This window comes from Lithobates pipiens, unplaced genomic scaffold (assembly GCF_037356315.1).
Source record: "Lithobates pipiens isolate NorthernLeopardFrog02 unplaced genomic scaffold, aLitPip1_a1.2 Scaffold_22, whole genome shotgun sequence".
Taxonomy (NCBI): domain Eukaryota; kingdom Metazoa; phylum Chordata; class Amphibia; order Anura; family Ranidae; genus Lithobates; species Lithobates pipiens.
The window spans coordinates 84,029,215-84,049,193 of NW_027507784.1; the positions used below are offsets into that span (position 1 = coordinate 84,029,215).

At 40.8% G+C, this 19,979-nt stretch overlaps 1 protein-coding gene across 13 annotated transcripts in view; it reads left to right on the forward strand.

The window, feature by feature from the left end:
* The window catches only part of R3HDM1 (R3H domain containing 1), a 231,167-nt gene that overhangs the window by 114,865 nt on the left and 96,323 nt on the right, over window positions 1-19,979 (forward strand). For 11 of the 13 annotated variants that reach the window (XM_077447822.1, XM_077447814.1, XM_077447818.1 and 8 more), the window contains exons 3-5: window positions 2,908-3,115; window positions 17,524-17,565; window positions 17,875-17,964. In XM_077447822.1, coding sequence (XP_077303948.1) covers window positions 2,948-3,115; window positions 17,524-17,565; window positions 17,875-17,964 — 300 coding nt within the window. In that variant the 5' untranslated portion in view covers window positions 2,908-2,947. The remainder of the gene's footprint in view (window positions 1-2,907; window positions 3,116-17,523; window positions 17,566-17,874; window positions 17,965-19,979) is intronic. The other 2 variants (XM_077447820.1, XM_077447821.1) reach the window with 1 other exon arrangement.

Sequence of the window (19,979 nt, forward strand, 5' to 3'; positions counted from 1 at the left end):
TTGGGGCTGTCCCTTTCTATGTCCATCTCTTTGGCAATAGGAAATAAAATTTGATGGAGACATCTATTCTAACCTGTTCTATGCTGTCTATGCCATCTAGCCCCTTTCTAGCCATCTATCCTTTTTTCTAGCCCCTTTCTAGCCATCTATCCTTTTTTCTAGCCATCTATCCTTTTTTCTAGCCATCTATCCTTTTTTCTAGCCATCTATCCTTTTTTCTAGCCATCTATCCTTTTTTCTAGCCATCTATCCTTTTTTTCTAGCCATCTATCCTTTTTTTCTAGCCATCTATCCTTTTTTTCTAGCCATCTATCCTTTTTTTCTAGCCATCTATCCTTTTTTTCTAGCCATCTATCCTGTTTCTAGCCCCTTTCTAGCCATCTATCCTGTTTCTAGCCCCTTTCTAGCCATCTATCCTGTTTCTAGCCCCTTTCTAGCCATCTATCCTGTTTCTAGCCCCTTTCTAGCCATCTATCCTGTTTCTAGCCCCTTTCTAGCCATCTATCCTGTTTCTAGCCCCTTTCTAGCCATCTATCCTGTTTCTAGCCCCTTTCTAGCCATCTATCCTGTTTCTAGCCCCTTTCTAGCCATCTATCCTGTTTCTAGCCCCTTTCTAGCCATCTATCCTGTTTCTAGCCCCTTTCTAGCCATCTATCCTGTTTCTAGCCCCTTTCTAGCCATCTATCCTGTTTCTAGCCCCTTTCTAGCCATCTATCCTGTTTCTAGCCCCTTTCTAGCCATCTATCCTGTTTCTAGCCCCTTTCTAGCCATCTATCCTGTTTCTAGCCCCTTTCTAGCCATCTATCCTGTTTCTAGCCCCTTTCTAGCCATCTATCCTGTTTCTAACCATCTATCTTTCCATCCTAGATGGCTAGCAAACTATCTAATCTAGCTAATGATCCAACCAGCTCTCTCAATCTATCCATCTCTGTGCCCATCTCACTTTGGCAATAGGAAATGGATAAATGTTCCCACCAATTTGTATTTATCATCGCAGAGGGGTAGAGCGATGGATGGATGGATTGATATATTCACTAGAATAGATAGATGTCCTCAATTTTTATCTATCCATCTCTCTTTGGCAATAGGAAGGAAATATTGGTGGGACCTAGGTTAATTGATTGCTATCTGTCTACAATTGCACTTGGTGCATAGTACATCTCACACGCGCACACCTGTATGCAAACAAATATTGATAGAAATATATATTAAATATTTTTAACATCACTGCCGACAACACAATGGTGTTTTTTTTTTTTTTTTTTTATTTTTTTTTTTATGATTTGGTCAGCCAGTAAGATTAAAGAGTGTTTTTTCAAGAGTGCAGCAGCCCATTGCACCAAAAAGCTTGCAATCTAAACTTTGGGGGCCCAAGAGAAGCATTTTTATTTATTTTTTTTGTTTTACCCTGTTGTGGCACGCTGGTGACCTGACAAAGATCAAGTTGAGGTCAGCGATGTAAAACCAGCCGTCCGCTGTTAGGTCAACTTTTTTCGGTCTGCTTTGCCTCCTTTATTTAGGATAATGGCAAAGGAGGCAGTGATGTGCTGGATCCATTGTCTGTCTGTAAGGGCACGTTCCTGGGATTATACATTTCTATGTATGCCAGGGAACTAGTCTTTTGTTCCCTGTACCTGTATAGCATTTTTTTTAAAGTCTGCAGCAAATGCTTTTCCTCTCTTGTTCCCATGGTAACAGGAACCGGTCTATTGTTCGAGTCTATGTTTAGAATCCCGGCTGACACTTCATGAAAACAATTAAAGCCAACCCCCTATTTTTCTGAATTATAGTGCCTGAAATGTGGGGGAAAAAAAACTTATTTGCATTTAATTTGGTGTCAGTGCAGCAGGGCGAAGTGACGGCTTTGAACATGCAAACAAGGGGGAATATGATTGCAGTAAATGCAATTAAATATTTAACCATTCTGTTAAAGCAGCAGCAGCAGATCTGCTGGAATGCAGTGCAGATATAGTGGGGTGGAAGTTGTTTGTGGCAGTTCATGAAGGGCAATGTTGTTTTATTTATTTTTCTTTTATAAGCTTTTTTTTTTTTTTTTTTTTCTTCCATCATTGCTCAATTGCAGCAACAAGATATATCACATTAATAAAAAAAAATACATAATACTAAAACCATGTGGCTTTTTTATTTTATAGCTGCTAAATTTAGTTTATTGGACATAGCAATTTTTTGTTCTATAAAAATAAACTCTCCAATTGTAATAGAGGTGGTTATAAACCATAAATAACTTAATAAATGTTTGAATAAAAAAAAGAAATCCTGATATTTTAAGTCTCGCAGATTTCAATCTATTTTTTATAAAATTTATATCGTCCTCAAATACATCTTATCCCTGGTTCTTAATTGATGGGTGGGGGAGGAGGGAAAGGGACACCATGACCAAATTCTTTGTTTTATGTTATTTGCTAATGTACATGTGGAGGAAGAAAAAACATAAATAAAATAGATTCATACATACTGTGCATCTTCAAGAATAATTTTATATAACTTCTCTATTTAGTGTGTGTGTATGTGTGTGTATATATGTGTGTGTGTGTGTGTGTGTGTGTGTGTGTGTGTGGTATATATATATTTTTTTTAAAATTTTCTGTTGTTAAATGTATTAAAGCATACTCTAAAATGTATTGATTTGGATATTTTCCTTGCAGTCTATTTTATATAAACATGCTGCTTACCTTATTACCTCCCAGTCGCCACATCTTCTATCAATTTACTATACTATTCTAATATGTTCTGTACCAAATGAGATCATTTACACATTTGCCTAATATTACAATGTATATATTAAACAACTTCATTTGAGCTGCAAAATATATCATGTGTAGTAATCAATTTTTTTTTATTTCTAATTTTATTTTTTTATACTACCCCCGCCTCCTCCTTTCATAGGTTCTGTATACCCTTTAAAGTTTTAACGTGACCTTTTCCAATGAGGATGTCTGGTACCGTTGCTGTAAAGGACGACCCCGAAGCGATGAAGGGATCGGAGACCGACCTGGAACACTCCGGCTCACTTGAAAACCTCCTCCAACCTGCAGGACAAGACAGAGCGCCAGCCGAAAAAGAGGAGAGCGGCGAGAGCAAACAGGATGCCACGGTAAGACTCCTTGGCCTTGCAAGTCTTGTCAGTTTTTGGATGCCTTGAAAAATTGCCTACCTAACCCTATCCCCCCCCCCGTTCCCACCTCCAAAGCCCGTCAGAATTGAAAGTGCGCATCGTTTGATTTTCCTTTTTTAATGCATTATTTTCTTAAGCACCAAATGAATCCCCCTCGAGAAGGGTCAGCAGCACATAAATTAAAAATGTCACTCAAGTGCATAACTGACAGGCCCATGTTGCTAATATATTTCAGCAATAATGTCCCGGGGATGCTCAGGTGGTTTTGAGATGAAAAATCAAGCAGGAAAATAATCTGCTGCTTCTCAGCCTCTCCAGGAACATGATTGCATTAACTTGTATTCGCCCTGACTCCCAGGTGTGGGGTGTACAATTTTCCCATTATTAGTTTCCAATGGGTAAAGTATGTTGTGCTTTTTTTTTTTTTTTTTTTTCCTCCATAAAGGATCTGGGCATTGCTGCTGGCTGAATTGGGTGTCTTTTGTAGAGAGCGCTTTAATTTAGCCTGTGATCTGTAGTCCGAAATAGTTAGAGCTGAAGGAATATCTATTAAAAAGCCTTAAGGTACTTGTCCACCTTGCTCTCTATTCATAGTCCATGCGGTCTCTCATCCCTGACACTTCACAGGAGCCAAATTAAGTCATATTCACAATTATCTTGAAATAGTCCTACAGTCATGCTTATTTATATGTCTATTGGGTTTGAACCTCCTGTGTTCTAGCAGCTGTTTTCCTGCTGGGACATGTAGTGTTTGTGGTTTTGGAGCTGCAGATGCTCCATTTCAAATATACAGGATATCAAGGCTTTATAGGTTATGAAAAAATAAGCTTTTGTTTAAGCTGAAAATACAAGAGGAATACCTGAACAAGAAGCTCGATTCACAAAGCTAGTAACCAGTAAAAATTGTTTTTTGAAGTGGGGGGGGGGGGGTCCAATAAAGTTTGCCTGAAAATGGAGTCCTTAAGGCAGCCTTTTTCAATCAGGTTGCCTTGGTGTTTCTTCAGGGGGTGCCTTGGGAAAATGCCAAAAAAAAATTGCCCCAAAATGGTGTTTAAGCCAGCAGAAGGCTCAAGCCGGCCTTTTAGTTGGACACAGATTTTCATTGTACACCATTGCAACCTTCTAGCTGCCGGCGTCCTGACCCTCCCCTGCCCCTCTCTGTCAGCACTGGTGGTGTCACATTAGTTGAGTGATGGAGAAAAACTGAGGGAGGAAAGAAACATTGGAATACTAGTCAGTACCAGTGTTCAAAAGTGTATGGAAGAATAAATCACCTTTTAACATTAGGTGTCCTACGTGTGTGGATGTTCGTGTATTATGTAAAACTATTAGAATAGTGTTTTTACATTTTAGAATGGGGTGCCTCGAGACTGTCTGTAATTTTAAATTGTGCTTTGACTGAAAAAAAAGGTTGAGAAATACTGACTTTAGGGGTACGTGTCAATGGGTGTTATATAATGTTTGTCAAACGCTGCGTTTCCAAAGAAATTGCCATGTGTATGTCTCAGTTAAAGTAGATGGAATTTTTTTTTGACCTGCGTTTGAGGTTCTAAAACCATGCCAAAGGCTTTGTGAATTAAGGTTGTAGTATATTACAGCTGTTGGCCGCTAACTCAAGTGATACAGTTGGCGCACGTGATACTTTTGCTGGCAAACTCATCCTAAAGTGGAACTAAGCCCATGGATTTTAACAATTTCCAAAAAATTGTTACGTTCCCGACATGCCCAGGAATGCTAACTGTCACATTTTGCTTGTGCTTTCAACCAAACTGTCACTCCATCAAAGAGCTGGAGTTATAAACTGATCACATGCGGAGCACCGTGGCAGCTGCAGATCAAGCAGAGCCTAAGATGGCAGCTTCCTTGTCTGAAAAGAATAAAAGGGTTTAGTTTTGCTTTAGGGAGAGAATAAACTGCCAACGTGAGGTGGTCACTTAATCTTTTTAGTGTTTTGACCCAGCCTTTATCAACCTGGCTTCCTCTAGACTAGAAATTGCTAAGGGTTCCTTGAGCAATGGGCAATACCTGTCTCCCAGGTAAGTTACAAATGACAAGGATCTTTTTGGTGATCAGTAAGATGGAGTATTCTTAACAGTGACCACAAATGCAAGGGGCGTTCTTTCCACTGACCACAACACTAATGTTCTGGGAGCTGTGGACGTAGTAATTTTTGCAGGGGTTCCCTGAAACCTAAAAATTATTTTAAGGGTTACTTGATGTGCAAAGGGTTGAGAGAGGCTTGTTTGACTGAACAGCAATAACAGTAGCCATTGCTTTGCAGGTATGTAATTTTAAAGTAAAGCCTTCTATACACTGCAAATAGACTTCGGTGCTCAGCTTGGATTTTTATGGGATGCTCAGCATTGATTTTTAATGCTAGATGAGCACTCTAGAGTCAAAATGTTGCATGGCTATATAATCATGTAAGTAAATCCTTCCCTTTTGTTCTTCTAGTTGCTACTACTTAAATGATAGGTAATACCATTAAAGCAGTAGTAAATCTGCTTTTATATATTCCTACAGGTAAGCCTATAATAAGGCTTTCCTGTAGGTACTGTAGATATCTCATAAACGTGCGCCGACAGATATTTTCTTTATTAGGTGATGTCACAGGCGCAGGCACACTGCGCTCTCAATGGAAGATATGCCTGCTATTAAGTGAGCAGTGCTGTGGCTGTGAATCCAACCTGCATGTCTGGGAGTGATGTAATTGCAGCTCACCCAGTCAAACGTCTATATTTCTTTGGATCACAGGCGTGCAGTTCGTTCTGTACTCCTGTGACCCATTTTAGTCTGACACTCAGCAGGTCCAGGCTGGGCAAAGATCTCGACTTTACAGCTGGGATCCACACAGATCCCTGGTCTGGCAGCTGGCTCAGCCTCTCAGCTGCTCCACTGGTAGACTGAGCCAGCTGCTTAATCCTCTCCACAGCCCAGTGCACCAGCAAGTGCTGGAGGGGCGGAGCAGAGAGCCGGTGACTGGCGGTCCCCGGTATTTGCTCAGAGCAGAGGGGAGAACTGGGAGATTAACAGTGTTTGCTCAGCTCTGTGTAGAGGCGAAGGGGGACAGATACAGCATTGGATCAATGCTGCATCCACCTAGGTGAATATAGGGTTTTTATTTGTTTTTTGTTAACCCAGTACAAATTTGCTCTTGAGCATTTCGGGCTTGTGCTCGGGGGGGATTTAACATTTTCACTGGTGGCAGTATGGTGAGAAAAGCAAAGCGGCTCAGAAGGTTCTCGGATGCACCTCAAATTGACAAACCCTTCATCTTAGTCCAGCCATGATGTCCCCACCCCCACTCAACCAAAAAGTCTGTCATCCGGCTACATTCCTTGTAGTGTAAAATGAAAAAGTGAGTGAGACCACCTTGTAAAGACTGCAGTAGATAATTGGGGGTGTGTGTGAGTGAGAGACGGACAAAGTTATTCACCCATAGCTGAAATAGCTACTTTCAGTGGTCTGGCCCTTTAAGGTTCACTGGCTCTGTTCTGTGTATATGTGTGTGTATATGTGTGTGTGTGTATATATGTATATATATGTATATATATATATATATATATATATATATATATATATATATATATATATATATATATATATATATATATATATATATATATATATGTGTATATCTCTGCTACACGGATGGCTGGCTGAAAGCCATTGTTGTTTTAGACATCACTCTCGGGCCGATGATGGATTAGGTGAAGTTTCGGAGTAAGGCTTGCAGTGACCGGTATTAATAGAATGGAACAACAGTAGTTTGACTTTTTTGCTTTTTCCCCTCTTTACCAGAAAGTACAGTGGTCTGCAGTGACAGCCTTCGCTGATGTCATCACTACCCCCCCCCCCCCCCCCCCCGATTTAAAAACTATTCCTAAAATGTTTAATCTCCCTGTTGGTCACAAAAAAATGTGCACTTGATCAAAGTATAATTAGGGTGGTGTTAGACTCCTTACACACAGAGGGTGTTTTGCAGGCGCTATAGCGTTAAAAATGGCGCCTGCAATCTGCCCTCAAACAGCTGGAGCGGTGTACTGGCAGGGCGTCCAAGTCCTGCCAGCAGCTTCTTTGGAGCGGTGTTTTTTTACTGCTCCTCCAATACTGCTGCTCCCCATTGAAATCAATGGGGCAGCGTGACTATTGCGGGCAGTTTTAACCCTTTCTCGGCTGCTAGCCGGGGTTAAAAGCGCCTCGCTGCAGACAAAATGAGCCGCAGATCCGATGGTAAAACGTTGCCAAAAATAGCGGCGTTTTACCGCCGATGCTATGGGCGGCACAGTGTGAAAGGCCTTGGGGTAAGGGAGATCAAGGTGTTGTAATGCATGAAGGTTAAAAAAATAAAAAATAAAAATAAAAAGCCTTGAGCCTTCAGAACCACTTTATGCAGCCCCTCCTAATACTTTCCTGAGCCCCATCTCAACCCCAGTGATCTGCACGAGAGCCTCGGCTCTTCAGGGACTTTCACTTCTCATTGGCTGAGGCAACAATGGGAGTCATTGGCTCTTGCTGCTGTCAATCACTGCCAGTAAGCCAAAGAGCAGGGGCGGTGCCGAGCCATGGCCCTGTGTGTGAATGGTCATGCGGAGCCGCAGCTCGGGAGTGAGCCTGCTCAGGCAGGTGGGAGGGGCCAAGAACGCCAGCAAGGTACTTCAGAAAAGGAGGATTGGGGCTGCTCTATGCAAAAGCACTGCACAGAGCAGGTAATTATAACATGCTTGTTTAAAAAAAGAAAACTTCATTATCATGCAGGTTCTATAGAGACAGGATGGAAATGAATGGCACAGGGATAATAGGGTGTAAAAATTATCTAACAATAACATTTAAGCTGCCACTCCTTCCCCCCACCACCACCCTGAATTTGCTGTTTACCCAAATATGAGAATGAATTAATGGAATTTTTTTCCTCTTTCCATTATGAGAGGAAGGGGCGGGTTCTCAAATGTAATCGGTAGTACTGTTAAGATCGGAGAGAGAGCCGTGATTGGCCATCTCTGCTGTCATGGGCATTGTGTGTGTGCAAAATGTAAACATACAGTATAGTGCTGGATTTTTAGTTTAAAAAGTACTATGTGGCTACCAATCAGCCAACTATAGACATGCAGCAGTAATTGGGTTCAAATGATACATGGTGATCCTACTGTGAAGATCCTTGTTGAGGCTCTGTTTTGTTTTTGTGACACCGCTATAGTTGTATCTTTTGTGCTTCCTGTCACATTCTCCCCTGATGGAAGCGAGAAATGGCAGTGCTGACACACTGTGCAGGTCAGATATCCTATGTTGTCCAAACCGCTCACATGCATCCTTCTCTGAACTGGGTACATATAGACTGAAAGTGGCTTAAAGAAGCTGGAAGAGATCAGTCACAAGGAAATAAAGGAGGGAAAGGAGAATGGGGGGGGGGAAAAATAGCTGAAAACAATATTAGGACTAGAATCTTTTAATAGTGCACAGAACAAGCTTGATGTCATCCACTTGAGGCAAGGGTGTCCAAACTTTTGAAGAGGACAACAGAAAACTAGTACGAAATTTGACACTGATTTTGATAAATTAACCCATCGATATCTGGATGGAGGGATGTAGTAGCAATTCTCAATAAGTTCTCAAGGTGCTCATCAGATATTTTGCTTCAAATTTTGCCCTTCGTGTGCTTCAGCCTAAAAAATAGTTGCTCACAAATTTAGGTGCTGCGGAAAACTGATGTCATAAATGACGCATGATTGTGAAAAGTGGGATATTTTTCTTTCAGACGCTGGAACTAAAAGCCCAGCAAAGAGACATTTGCTAATGTTTTTTCTTTGGCTGCAAGTGTAACTGCATTTTACAAAAAAAATACATATTTTTTTTTTAAGTAAGTTTATAATTTTATGTTGAGCCACATTTTATCGCCATCTTGGGCTGCAGGTTGGACAACCCTGACTTAGGACAAAGCAGTGCTCTAACACCCAGTGACTGGCAACCTACCTTTTCAATCTCCTGTTCTACACTGATAAATGGAATCTGGTTGCTAATGGTTACTGTACTCCAAACATTGATACTCTTGAAAACCGGAAACCTTTTACAGCATACCTGTGGCTTATGTATTTTTTAACTTCAGAGATTGCAGCCTGATAATTTAAAGTGGTGTTCCAGCTGAATTATTTAATTTTTTTTTTTTTTAAAGTCAGTAGCTAAGCACACTTACCTGCACGCATGCCGGAGGCCGATACGTCTATCGGATCGGGTTCCACCGCCACCATTCAAACTAAGGGAAGCAGGCAGTGGAGCCTTGCGGCTTCACTGCCCGTTTCCTACTGCGCGTGGTAGTACTGAGCATAGTAGTGCTTCCGCCCTGCTGATCCTCTTTATCTCCCTGCGCATCAACCAAACAAGGTTTTTTTTTTTTTTTTAACTACAGGAAATACAGAATCGGGATTTGTCTGAGCGCTAATGATATCGAACAGCCATAGTGCTTTTAGACCAGAGACCATGTGATCTTTGCCTAGGCTTTATATCACATGCGGTAGCTTGGAAAAACTCCTCCCTCACTTAGTTTCTTTGTGTTAAGAGTCAGAAAAATATGCCCTGCTAGATGATTTTGCGTTGGCCCCTTTTGCAGGTATAGCTAGGTAAAAAATTTAATAGAAGTGCCTACTGTTGTTTATATTTCAGTAATACACGGCTTCATCCTGCTCTGCACATGCTCAGTTGCTCCCAATTTTAGGCCCTTTTGAGTCTGTAGAGGCTGATCTGTTGACAGCCTTAAAGCGGAACTAAACCCTCCTATCCTTTAGACCCCTTTCACACTGGCGAGTTCTTTAGCGCATTTTAGGACTAAAAACAGCACTTGAAAAGCGCCGCTCAAGCCACCCTAGTGTGTAAGCCTGAGTGCTTTCACACTGGGGCGGTGTGCTTGCAAAAAAAAAGCCCTGCAAGCAGCATCTTTGGGGTTGTGCGGGAGCAGTGTATACCATGCTCCCAAAACGCCCTGGCCATTGAAATGAATGGGCAGTGCTGCCGAAGCTCTTCGGCAGTGCTGCAACACAGGCCCTTTTAACCCTTTCCTTAGCCGCTAGCAGGGGTTAAAAGCGGCGCTAAACTTGACCGCTAATAAACCCCTGCCCCAGAGTAGCCTTGCAGCCAAGGAAGCTGCTTCTGTTCTGCAACTGTGAGTTATGACAGCAGCCTTTTGATAGTTTGGTTGAGGACACAATCAAATGTACCCGTTAGCAATACCAGCATTCCAGGAATGTAACTTTAGCTGCTGACTTTTAATATTAGGGCACTACCTGTCCAGGGAGCCCATGGTGTCTGCACTCCAGCCGATCTTTGGTTTGACTCCTGGGTGCTGCCACTACCATTCCTGGTAAGGGAACCTAAAGGCTTCCCTGGCTGGTTCCCTTACTGCACATGCACAAAGCATTCTAATTGGCCCGGCGGGGGGGCTGACCTTCCGGGAGATGGGGGGGGGGGGAGCTTATAAGCAGAAGTCACACTTTTGGGTGGAACTGCTCTTTACATTTTTTGAAACCATTAAATCAATAGCTTTAGTTCCGCTTCATAGTTTTACTGCTGTTCAAGGGCTCTGGGCTTCTGGAAAATGGCAGCATTCAGCAAGAAGAAACCGGGGCAATGCTGGAAGCAATTTACAGTACACTCTAACTGGTAGCATTATTATTAATGTCTAATGCATGTTCCTTGCTAAAGAACATTTTATTTATCAAGTTTGGTAAAGTTACCCTTTAATAACGTGATATAATGCTAACGTGCAATACTGCTTTCATGTCAGACATTACTTTTTTAATGATATATTCCCTTTTTAAATGTAATGAAATATGTTCATTTTAAAGGGGCTGTAAACCCTTGTGGTGTTTCTTCCTATACATTAAGGGGAAAAAAAACTTCTGTCACTGACTGACTGGTTTTTCTAGGTTTTTGTTTCAGACGTTGCAAGTGAAGGTTTAGTTTTGACACTTTTTTTTTTTTTGTTTTTGTTTTTTGTAGGTTGTTAGTTCTTTTCTGATATTTGTTTAACAAATCTATTTGGTGGCAAAAATTGGTAGGGTTAATCGGACAATTTACTTATTTTACGGGCAACTGCAAATTTTCCACGCTGTCTTTTAATGAACACTGTCTTTTATATGTATGGGTTAGCATAAATCTCCTCCATGGAAAATGGCAACGCTGTACAGGTGTGTGTGTTTGTTTGTTTGTGTTTTTTTTTTTTTTTTATGTAGAGGAGAGGTAGGACAAGGAATAAGTCTTAGTTTTCCTTGTGTACATGGGATGTAGAAACCATAGAAAGCTGTATAGTCCCACCTTATGTACATGGGAGGTAGAAACCATATCCATATAGTCCCACCTTGTGTACATGGGTGCTAGAAACCATAGCCATATAGTCCCACCTTGTGTACATGGGTGCTAGAAACCATAGCCATATAGTCCCACCTTGTGTACATGGGTGCTAGAAACCATAGCCATATAGTCCCACCTTGTGTACATGGGTGCTAGAAACCATAGCCATATAGTCCCACCTTGTGTACATGGGTGCTAGAAACCATATCCATATAGTCCCACCTTGTGTACATGGGTGCTAGAAACCATAGCCATATAGTCCCACCTTGTGTACATGGGTGCTAGAAACCATAGCCATATAGTCCCACCTTGTGTACATGGGTGCTAGAAACCATAGCCATATAGTCCCACCTTGTGTACATGGGTGCTAGAAACCATAGCCATATAGTCCCACCTTGAGTACATGAGCGCTAGAAACCATAGCCATAAAGTTCCACCATGTGTACATGGGAGGTAGAAACCATAGAAAGCCGTTTAGTCCCACCTTGTGTATATGGTAGGTAGGACTCAAACTGTTCCCCCTCCACTAATAAAGAGATTTCCTTTTATTCCGAAATCTTAATTGGACCATTTTTATATTTTAGGTTCACTGGTTGTCTGTAATTGGAGGTGGGGGCTTGGGTAGACAGGATATCATAGTTGGAAAGACCTGCAATGAGGGCAGTTTGTATTTCCCAGTAGAAACCATTCCGATACAATCATTTTTATTGCAAAGAAAAATGTAGAACATTCACCCACGCAGGTATACTGCATAAGAACCATAAGAATACTTTCACACTGAGGCAATTTTCAGGCGTTTTACAGCTAATAGCTTCTAACAAGCGCCTGAAAACTGCCTCTCTTTCTGTGCAATGAGTGCTTTCACACTTGCACGACGTTGAGAAGTTCTGCAAGCAGCATCTTTGGGGCAGCTCCTGTCCATTGAAATGAATGGGCAGGGCTTCCAAAGCGCATTAAAAGCGATTTTTAAAGCACCGCATAACTGTACTTAATTATATATATATAATTTTAAACATTATGATGCCCTTAGAAATTAGCCCCGCTAGCACCCAAAAAGTGCCACAAAAACAACGGTTGCTTTAGTGTGAAAGGGGTCTAACAAAAAGATGCAGGCTGTAAAGGCCCGATCAATAGCCCTTAAAACTTTTATTTTATTTTTTTTATTTTTTTTTTAAATTGTCCATTGGGCGCGCCTAGTGGGATAAGAAACCATTCAGATTCAAACTGTCACTGTGTCATTTTTGAAGTTCAAGGTTGAATCTGTTTGTAGTATTGCAGTTTTTAACTGTGTACAGTTGTGACAATAGTTATCACCAGCACACAGTATGTAGTAAAGCATGTAAAGCATTACCTAAGTGGTAATCCTGCGCATTTTGTAAAAAAGCTGTTTTTGATTTTTTTCTGATCCTCTCTTGATAGTACAGAGCTTTGGGGCGCTCTGCACATGCTCAGTTTGGTGCGCATTGCTAGAGATTATTTTTTTCTTGGGAGGGTACATGTGATCAGCACTAGGCCAATCAGCACTGTCCAGACAGAGTGTCAAGGGTCATAAGACAGTAGGAGGAAAATGAAAGCTCCTTCTGCAAGCTTTAACCGGACACTGATAGTCACAAGACTGCTATATACTGCTAAAGAGAAAAGGTATTGAGCAGTTTATATTTACTAAAATAATTGCATTTCTAAGTTCTGTGTACAGTGGGATATCAGATATAGTGAATGCAGGGTCCTGGGTTTAGTCTTTTTCACACTTGTTCAACCTGGAAGTCGCCTGACTTTGACTGCGATATGAAGTGTAATCTGGAGGTCTAAGGACCTCAAGTCACATCAAAGTTGGACCACAGTAGTGCAGGAACTACTTTGAAGTCGCACAGATACAAACGGTACTCAGTCCCAAGTCGCTGGAAAAGTCACACAAGTGTAAAAGGGGCTTTAATGTTTATATGGAAACTCTTTGTTTAGAGCCTGTATGGACTTTAATGGTACTTGCATGGATAACGACATGGGAATAGTCTAAAATGTATTTTATTACAACAAATTGGTAAAACATGCACAGTATTTTGCCAACTCAAAGATACTAAACATGCTCTAAATTTAATGGATAATTGCATAGTGATATCAAAAAGGTGATACTTATGGTGTATCACATAAAGTTTATACATATCTTCTCGACATGTTTCAAGGTAATATCTGCTTTCTCTGGAGTATTTTAGAGAGCAAAACTATCTATAAAGTCAATAACAATCATAATGGTAGAGAACAATACAAGTGATATGTTTGGACATGAAGATCAGGGTAACGCACAAACTTACCCAACACCCGAAGTAATGACCGCATGTAGAACGCTAAAACGATTTAACATTGATGAGATAACAAATTATTTTTTTTTTTTAAGCAAACCTCTTACAGATTTAACTTCTGAATCCCAGTAGCGTAAATTTGCCATTTTCCCAAAACTTCAAATCTGCAAGCAGGTAGAAAGTCAAAGGTGTGGCAAAAGTTACTTTCCGCTTACATTTTACAATAAACGCGTACAATGTATGCTGTGAAAAACGCACGCACACGAGTTTCTAGCCAAATCCCTGCTCTCTGGATGCCTATGTTTTATCTGCAGAGCAGTTGATAATCCGGGCTTTGTAGCACATTGTCGTTTTTTTGTGCAGGTGTTCCAAGTATTATCGAGCCACTCAAAGGTCATGCTTTGAAACCGAGACCTGGATTTATGTAATATTCAGATCAGGGCATTCTATAAGACACCAGGGATTGTGTGAATTCATCGGGAATACATCCAATCAATGGTGGATTTGCAGGGGAATTATGAAGCCTTGTCCTTTTCTGCTGTCACTTTTTTTATTTTATTTTTCCCCCTTCAGTCAGTTCATGCACCAAGACACCCCTGGAGCCAATCTGCAGAGAGATGACTTTATTACACTTTTTCATTTTGTTTTCGATACTCTCCGTAGTGGCAGCGGTCAGCGTTGACACCCTGTGTGGTGCAGGCTATGAGAAACCTGGTTTGTGTCCAATGCACAAGCCTGAATACGAGCAGGATTCGTTTTAGAATTATCCTTTTTGCAGAGTCCGTGCTTCTGTTGCTTGTACTGTATTTTGTTTGACTCTTGGGACATTTTTATAGCAAAACCGCCTGAGAAATACTGACTCGTCAGTCTATGCATACTGCTACTGTAAGCAGCTCCACAGGCGAGCACGTTCTGTAACCTTTTAGAAAACCTCACAATATGACAGCCTATTCATTTCTCAATGCAATAGAGAAGTGTCCTACCCCCCCCCCCCCCCCGGTGGCGGTTTCAGAATTGACACATCAAGCCTGCAGAATTGGTATAAATTTTGAGAAAACTGTCCCGATGAGCACAGACATTTATCACTTGCTGGTGATTCTCGCTTCATTGAACGAATAATGCAGCAAAACAGTCAAAAAAATAAAATCATTATCCAACATAGAGAGGAGAAAAACAGAAGGTGCCAACTGGAAAAGAGAAGAAGCTGGCTTTGTTTTTTTTTTTTTGTTTTTTTGTTTGTTTGTTTTGTTTTTTATACATTCAAAATAGTTTTGTTTTTGCATTTTGTTTGACCTTTTTTAAGTAAGGGGTGGGTAGATAATTGAATATTTTCTTTTTTTTTCTTTTATAGACCTTCTACTGGTGTGATGCACGCTGAAATAGGTGTTGGTTAAAGATCATTCATGGTTGGTCAGGGAATCAAACCCCTGACTATAAGATTTCTGCACATTTATGCTAGGGCTTTCACCCAAAAACATCTCCATTTTGGAAAAAAAAACTTCACATCCTCATTGCAGTCTGAAGTCTGGTGGTCCTGAAATGGAAACAGACTAAGACACCCACACAGATAGATCTGTGCTTCCGTGTAAATGATTTTCTTCTCATAGAGAAGCTTGTAGCACAATGACCTAATCTCATGGTCCAACGTGAAAAAAATTAGGACCTTTTGGCCATCCATCCAGAATACATTGATATCTATATTAAACGTATTAACTTTGCACTTGCGCATTATACCAGCCATTCTCAACCAGGCTTCCGTGGAACCCTGGGGTTCCTCCAGAGGTTGTTAGGGGTTCCTTGAGCTGTGGCTGATGAATCACCTTTTTGATGATGCCTACAGAGTTCAAGGTTCGCCATCACTTAGCAAAGCCAGCAGCATGACACCAAATGTCTTTAGCTGTCTTTTAAGGGTGGCATTCTGAGCACCGCTTTAAGGGGAACATTCTTCCTATTAACCACCAGTATAAGAGGGCATTGTTCCTATTGACCCCTGATGAGTTGGTTTTAGTAAGGGTTCTTTGAGACCTGAAAATTATTTTTGGGGTTCCTCTAGGGTTAAAAGGTTGAGAAAGCCTGCATTAAACTATCTCACAAATGAGGGACTAGACCCCTGAGACAGCCCCCCCATTTTTTTCAACGTTTGTTACCTCTCCAACTTTTACCCCTCCACACATCATTCCCTCTAATCTCCTCCTTTTTTTTTTTTTTTTTTTTTTTTTTTCCAACCAACCTTATAATACTAAGGCTGGCCATATACTGTTTGAATATCGGCCGTTCAAATCTTTATTGGATCTTTATTGAAATCTTTACTGAATGTACCAAGTTGATCGCTCATCTTGGGTACAACCAGCCTGTGGGATTCTCTTGCTATTATCACTAGTGGCTGCTATAGACACTGGTGATCATCACTTTATGGGGACGGCTTCACAGCCCAGAAGAAAATTGCTGATTCCCCTGTCAGCACTGTCTGTTTTGATGGGGGAATCATGCAAATTTCCTGCAACCCATTGCAGGAAAGAAATTTGCACCGTGTATGGCCAGCCTAAGTCTAAATAATCAAATAACATTGCTCACTGCTACTTTGACTTTTAAAAGTCAGCTTCTACAAACAGACGTTCCACCCTCAATGAAATGTCCATATTTTAAAACGTAAGGTTACCAATTTTAATGAATTACTTCTCGTACTAATATTTGTCAAAACCTACAGTATAAAATGGGCTTCTCCTTTAAATCAACATTCTTCACCTTTTATTACCTTTTATACGGCTTTAGCAATATACTCCTATTTTATAATTTTACTCGTGTACTAAAAATCAATTTTTTTTTTTTTTCCAATATAGAAATTTTATATAAAAAAACGTTTACCTCTCCCAGGAAAAATGGGAAATTCGTTTACGTGTAAAAGAAATATAATGTTCCAGAAACAGAAGAGCGGGAGTAGCATATATTAGATATAATAATTTTAGTTTATTAAAGTTCGGATCTATGATGAACCCGGATCGTGTGAAAGGATGTTTAGCCAGTAAATTGGTTATTTTTAATTGGCCAGTTCGAACAAAGTATTGATAAGTATATGCAGGAGATCTAATAAATGAAAACAAAGGACTAAAGGGAATGATAAAAGTAATGGACACATTAGCTGATTAATGAATCTTGGCTGAAAGCGGTTTAATGCAAAAGATCTTTTGTTGATGGAAATCTGCTGCGGCTGGTGTCTTTAACATGGATATCTGAGGATATATTGACTCGTTAGGCCAATTAAGGACCTAATGGATGCTGATTTTCAGTTTGATTATATGCCACAATTTAGTCCCGCTGCAACCATGAAAGTCGGGGGGGGGGGGTTGTGCCCAAAAGCATCTCCATTCTTTATAGCAATGCTTGCAGCATTTGTTTACTGTCCCTTTTTCTTGTTGCTTTGTCACTGTGACAAAAGTCTTGCAGAAGTATTAAACACGACCAACAATGGAGTTAAAGACTACGTTTAATATTAACAAAAAGTGATTAATTTTTGTTAATTTTGGAGATATGTAATAGTTATGGAAAATCCTCTGCGCAAACTGTTGGCGCTATATAAATTCTGTATTATAATAATTTTTTAACTGCTTCAGTAATTCAGTAAATGTATGTGTTTTACGTATGGTGACGAGATAAACATTTTTATATTTGCGTGTGCCTTTTGTTTGAAAACTTCTATTGTCAAGGTTTTGTACTGTTAATAAGAATTGTCATTGTGCCCACTCTTTTTAGCGACCAGTGCAGCCTTTGGGGCAGACAGGAAAAAGGTCGAAGGTATAGTAGCTGTCTTTATACTGGCGTGCTATATGGTTTTTGTGTGCAGTTTCGGCATTAATGCACCGTTTTTTTATTTTATTATTATTTACCTTGTTTGTTGCCTGCAGTAATCATTCTACTTTTTAGTGTATGGAGTTTTTTTTAGTTTGTGTTTTTTTTTTTTGGTTTTCTATTTGTTGCCTGTGCTATTTTTGTTATGCAGTTGCAACGCTTCTGGACTTTTGTCAAGTTGAATGCAGTTTGCTCTGTAGCCTGAAGCTTCACTGCTCCTGACCTCCAGTTCTGTTGTAAATTGACTTTCTTTAGTCGAGTTCAAAGTTGAAGCTAGTTCGAAGCCTGGCGGTTTGTGAAGAGTCTCCTCCTCCCTCCACAGCTGACAGCCCGCTGGACATACAGGTAATAAGCATGTGTGGTTTAGTGTTCCTAATTGTTGCACAGTAAAGAGGCACTTCTGTTTTTAATATTGCTTAGGGTAAAACCAGTAGTAAGCATCGCCTGTACCCATGAACGAGGTAGGAGGCATAAGCAACTTAAGTATTGCCTATGTAGCTGCAACACAGGTTGGTCACCAACATGGCAGCCCCAGTGCTGATACTAACCGTATAGAAGATGTATGTGGCGTGCTGCCTGCATCATTTATCTTCTCCTTGTTAGTAATAGGATTTGGCTGTTCATTAGGCAGTGGGGTTTTTGATACCTGCCAACACTTCACAAAGGTCAACAAGTCAAGTTGCCAGCCATAGCCAAGTAAAGCTGTGCTTCAGCCTAGACCAGTGATGGCGAGCCTTGGCACCCCAGATGTTTTGAACTACATTTCCCATGATGCTCATTCTCTCTCAAGTGTAGGTGAGCATCATGGGAAATGTAGTTCTAAAACATCTGGGGTGCCAAGGTTCACCATCCCTGGCCTAGACTATCGCAGGCTTCCCTTTCCATGTCGCGCTAATCATTTTCACCTTCAAACGTTTAATCCTAACCAGTTTTTATGGGCTTCTCAACTGTCCTTTAGGAGTCATTATGAAATTAACCTAAAAACAAAACAAACAAAAAACGCGTAGAGCCAGGGTCGCAGTGCTCTTATTTCGTTTAGCCTTTCCTGTTAACGAAATAACTGATAACTAAAAAAAAAAAAAAAAAAAAAAAAAAAACCTGATGCTTTACTTGCAAGTTTTTTTTCCTTTTTGTAAAACCCAGGTGCCACTGAAAAAAATCACATCCCATTTCCATCCACTGAAAGTCAAATGATAGTACCATCCCTACCTCCCACCATCATTGATGTGCTCAACTGCCTGTTCTGTGGTCAGTCACCAACTATAGGGCTGGATTCACACCTAGGCATTTTTTAGTGCCATTTGCACTGCAGTCCATTTTAACATTGTTTCCTATGGAACACGTTCTGTAGTGCAAATTTGCAAAATGCACTAAAAATGCATAGGTGTGAATCCAGCCTATGGTATTGCTCACCAAAATGTTTCAGGATTTGTCTTGAGAGATGAGAAAAATCTTGCTAAATGAACAATGAGGGAGCCAATGAGGTTTGTGTTTGTCCGCTCTCCTCCTGGTAACTCCATGTCTTTTGGACTGATTTTTCTGCACACTACCACCCAATGATACCTTTTCGCAACAAATGTCCAGTTTTCAGAAAAACGCAGCTAAAGAGACCATAGGGGTTGATTAACAGACACTGGAGAGTGCATAATCTGATGCAGCTGTGCATGGTAGCCACTTGGCTACTAACTTGCGCTTTTTTCAATTAAGCTTTGACAAAAAAAACAGGAAGCTGATATCTATGCAGAGCTGCACCAGATTTTCAACTCTCCTTTTTTGGTAAATCAACCCTGTGGTGTAAACAAGCCCTTAGCGATCCTGCATTAATTTTTATCTGCAGGACTGTGATATTTGCCTTGAAGCATAAGGCATGCCATACATGGTTCAAATCTCTACCGGTTCAGCAGGAACTGGCCGAGATTCAAACCATGTATGGGCATGCTGAATGAGTACTAAGTTGATTGATCCATCAACTTGGGTACATCCAGCATGCCGGTTTTTACCTGCCGTTATCGATGGCGGCTGCTATAGCCACTAACAATAATTGTGGTCTTCTACCTGCAAGGATGGCTTCTCCGCCGCGAGAAGACAACGGCTTGGCAGGAGGGATTCCCGCATTAACACTGCCTGTGTTCATGGGGGGAATCGAGCAAATTTATTTTCTGAAACCTGTGGTGACAGAAGAGAAATTTGCTCTGTGTATGGCAGGCCTTGGTGTATCTTTATTGAATTTATTCTTATCCACCCTTTCTAGCCCTCCTGACCTAAGGTACTCTACCCAACCCCCAATTAGATCAATAACTGCCATCTCCAATGTTTACATTCTTTGGCTGAAATCCTCTTCACAGCTGGCTGTGCCTGCA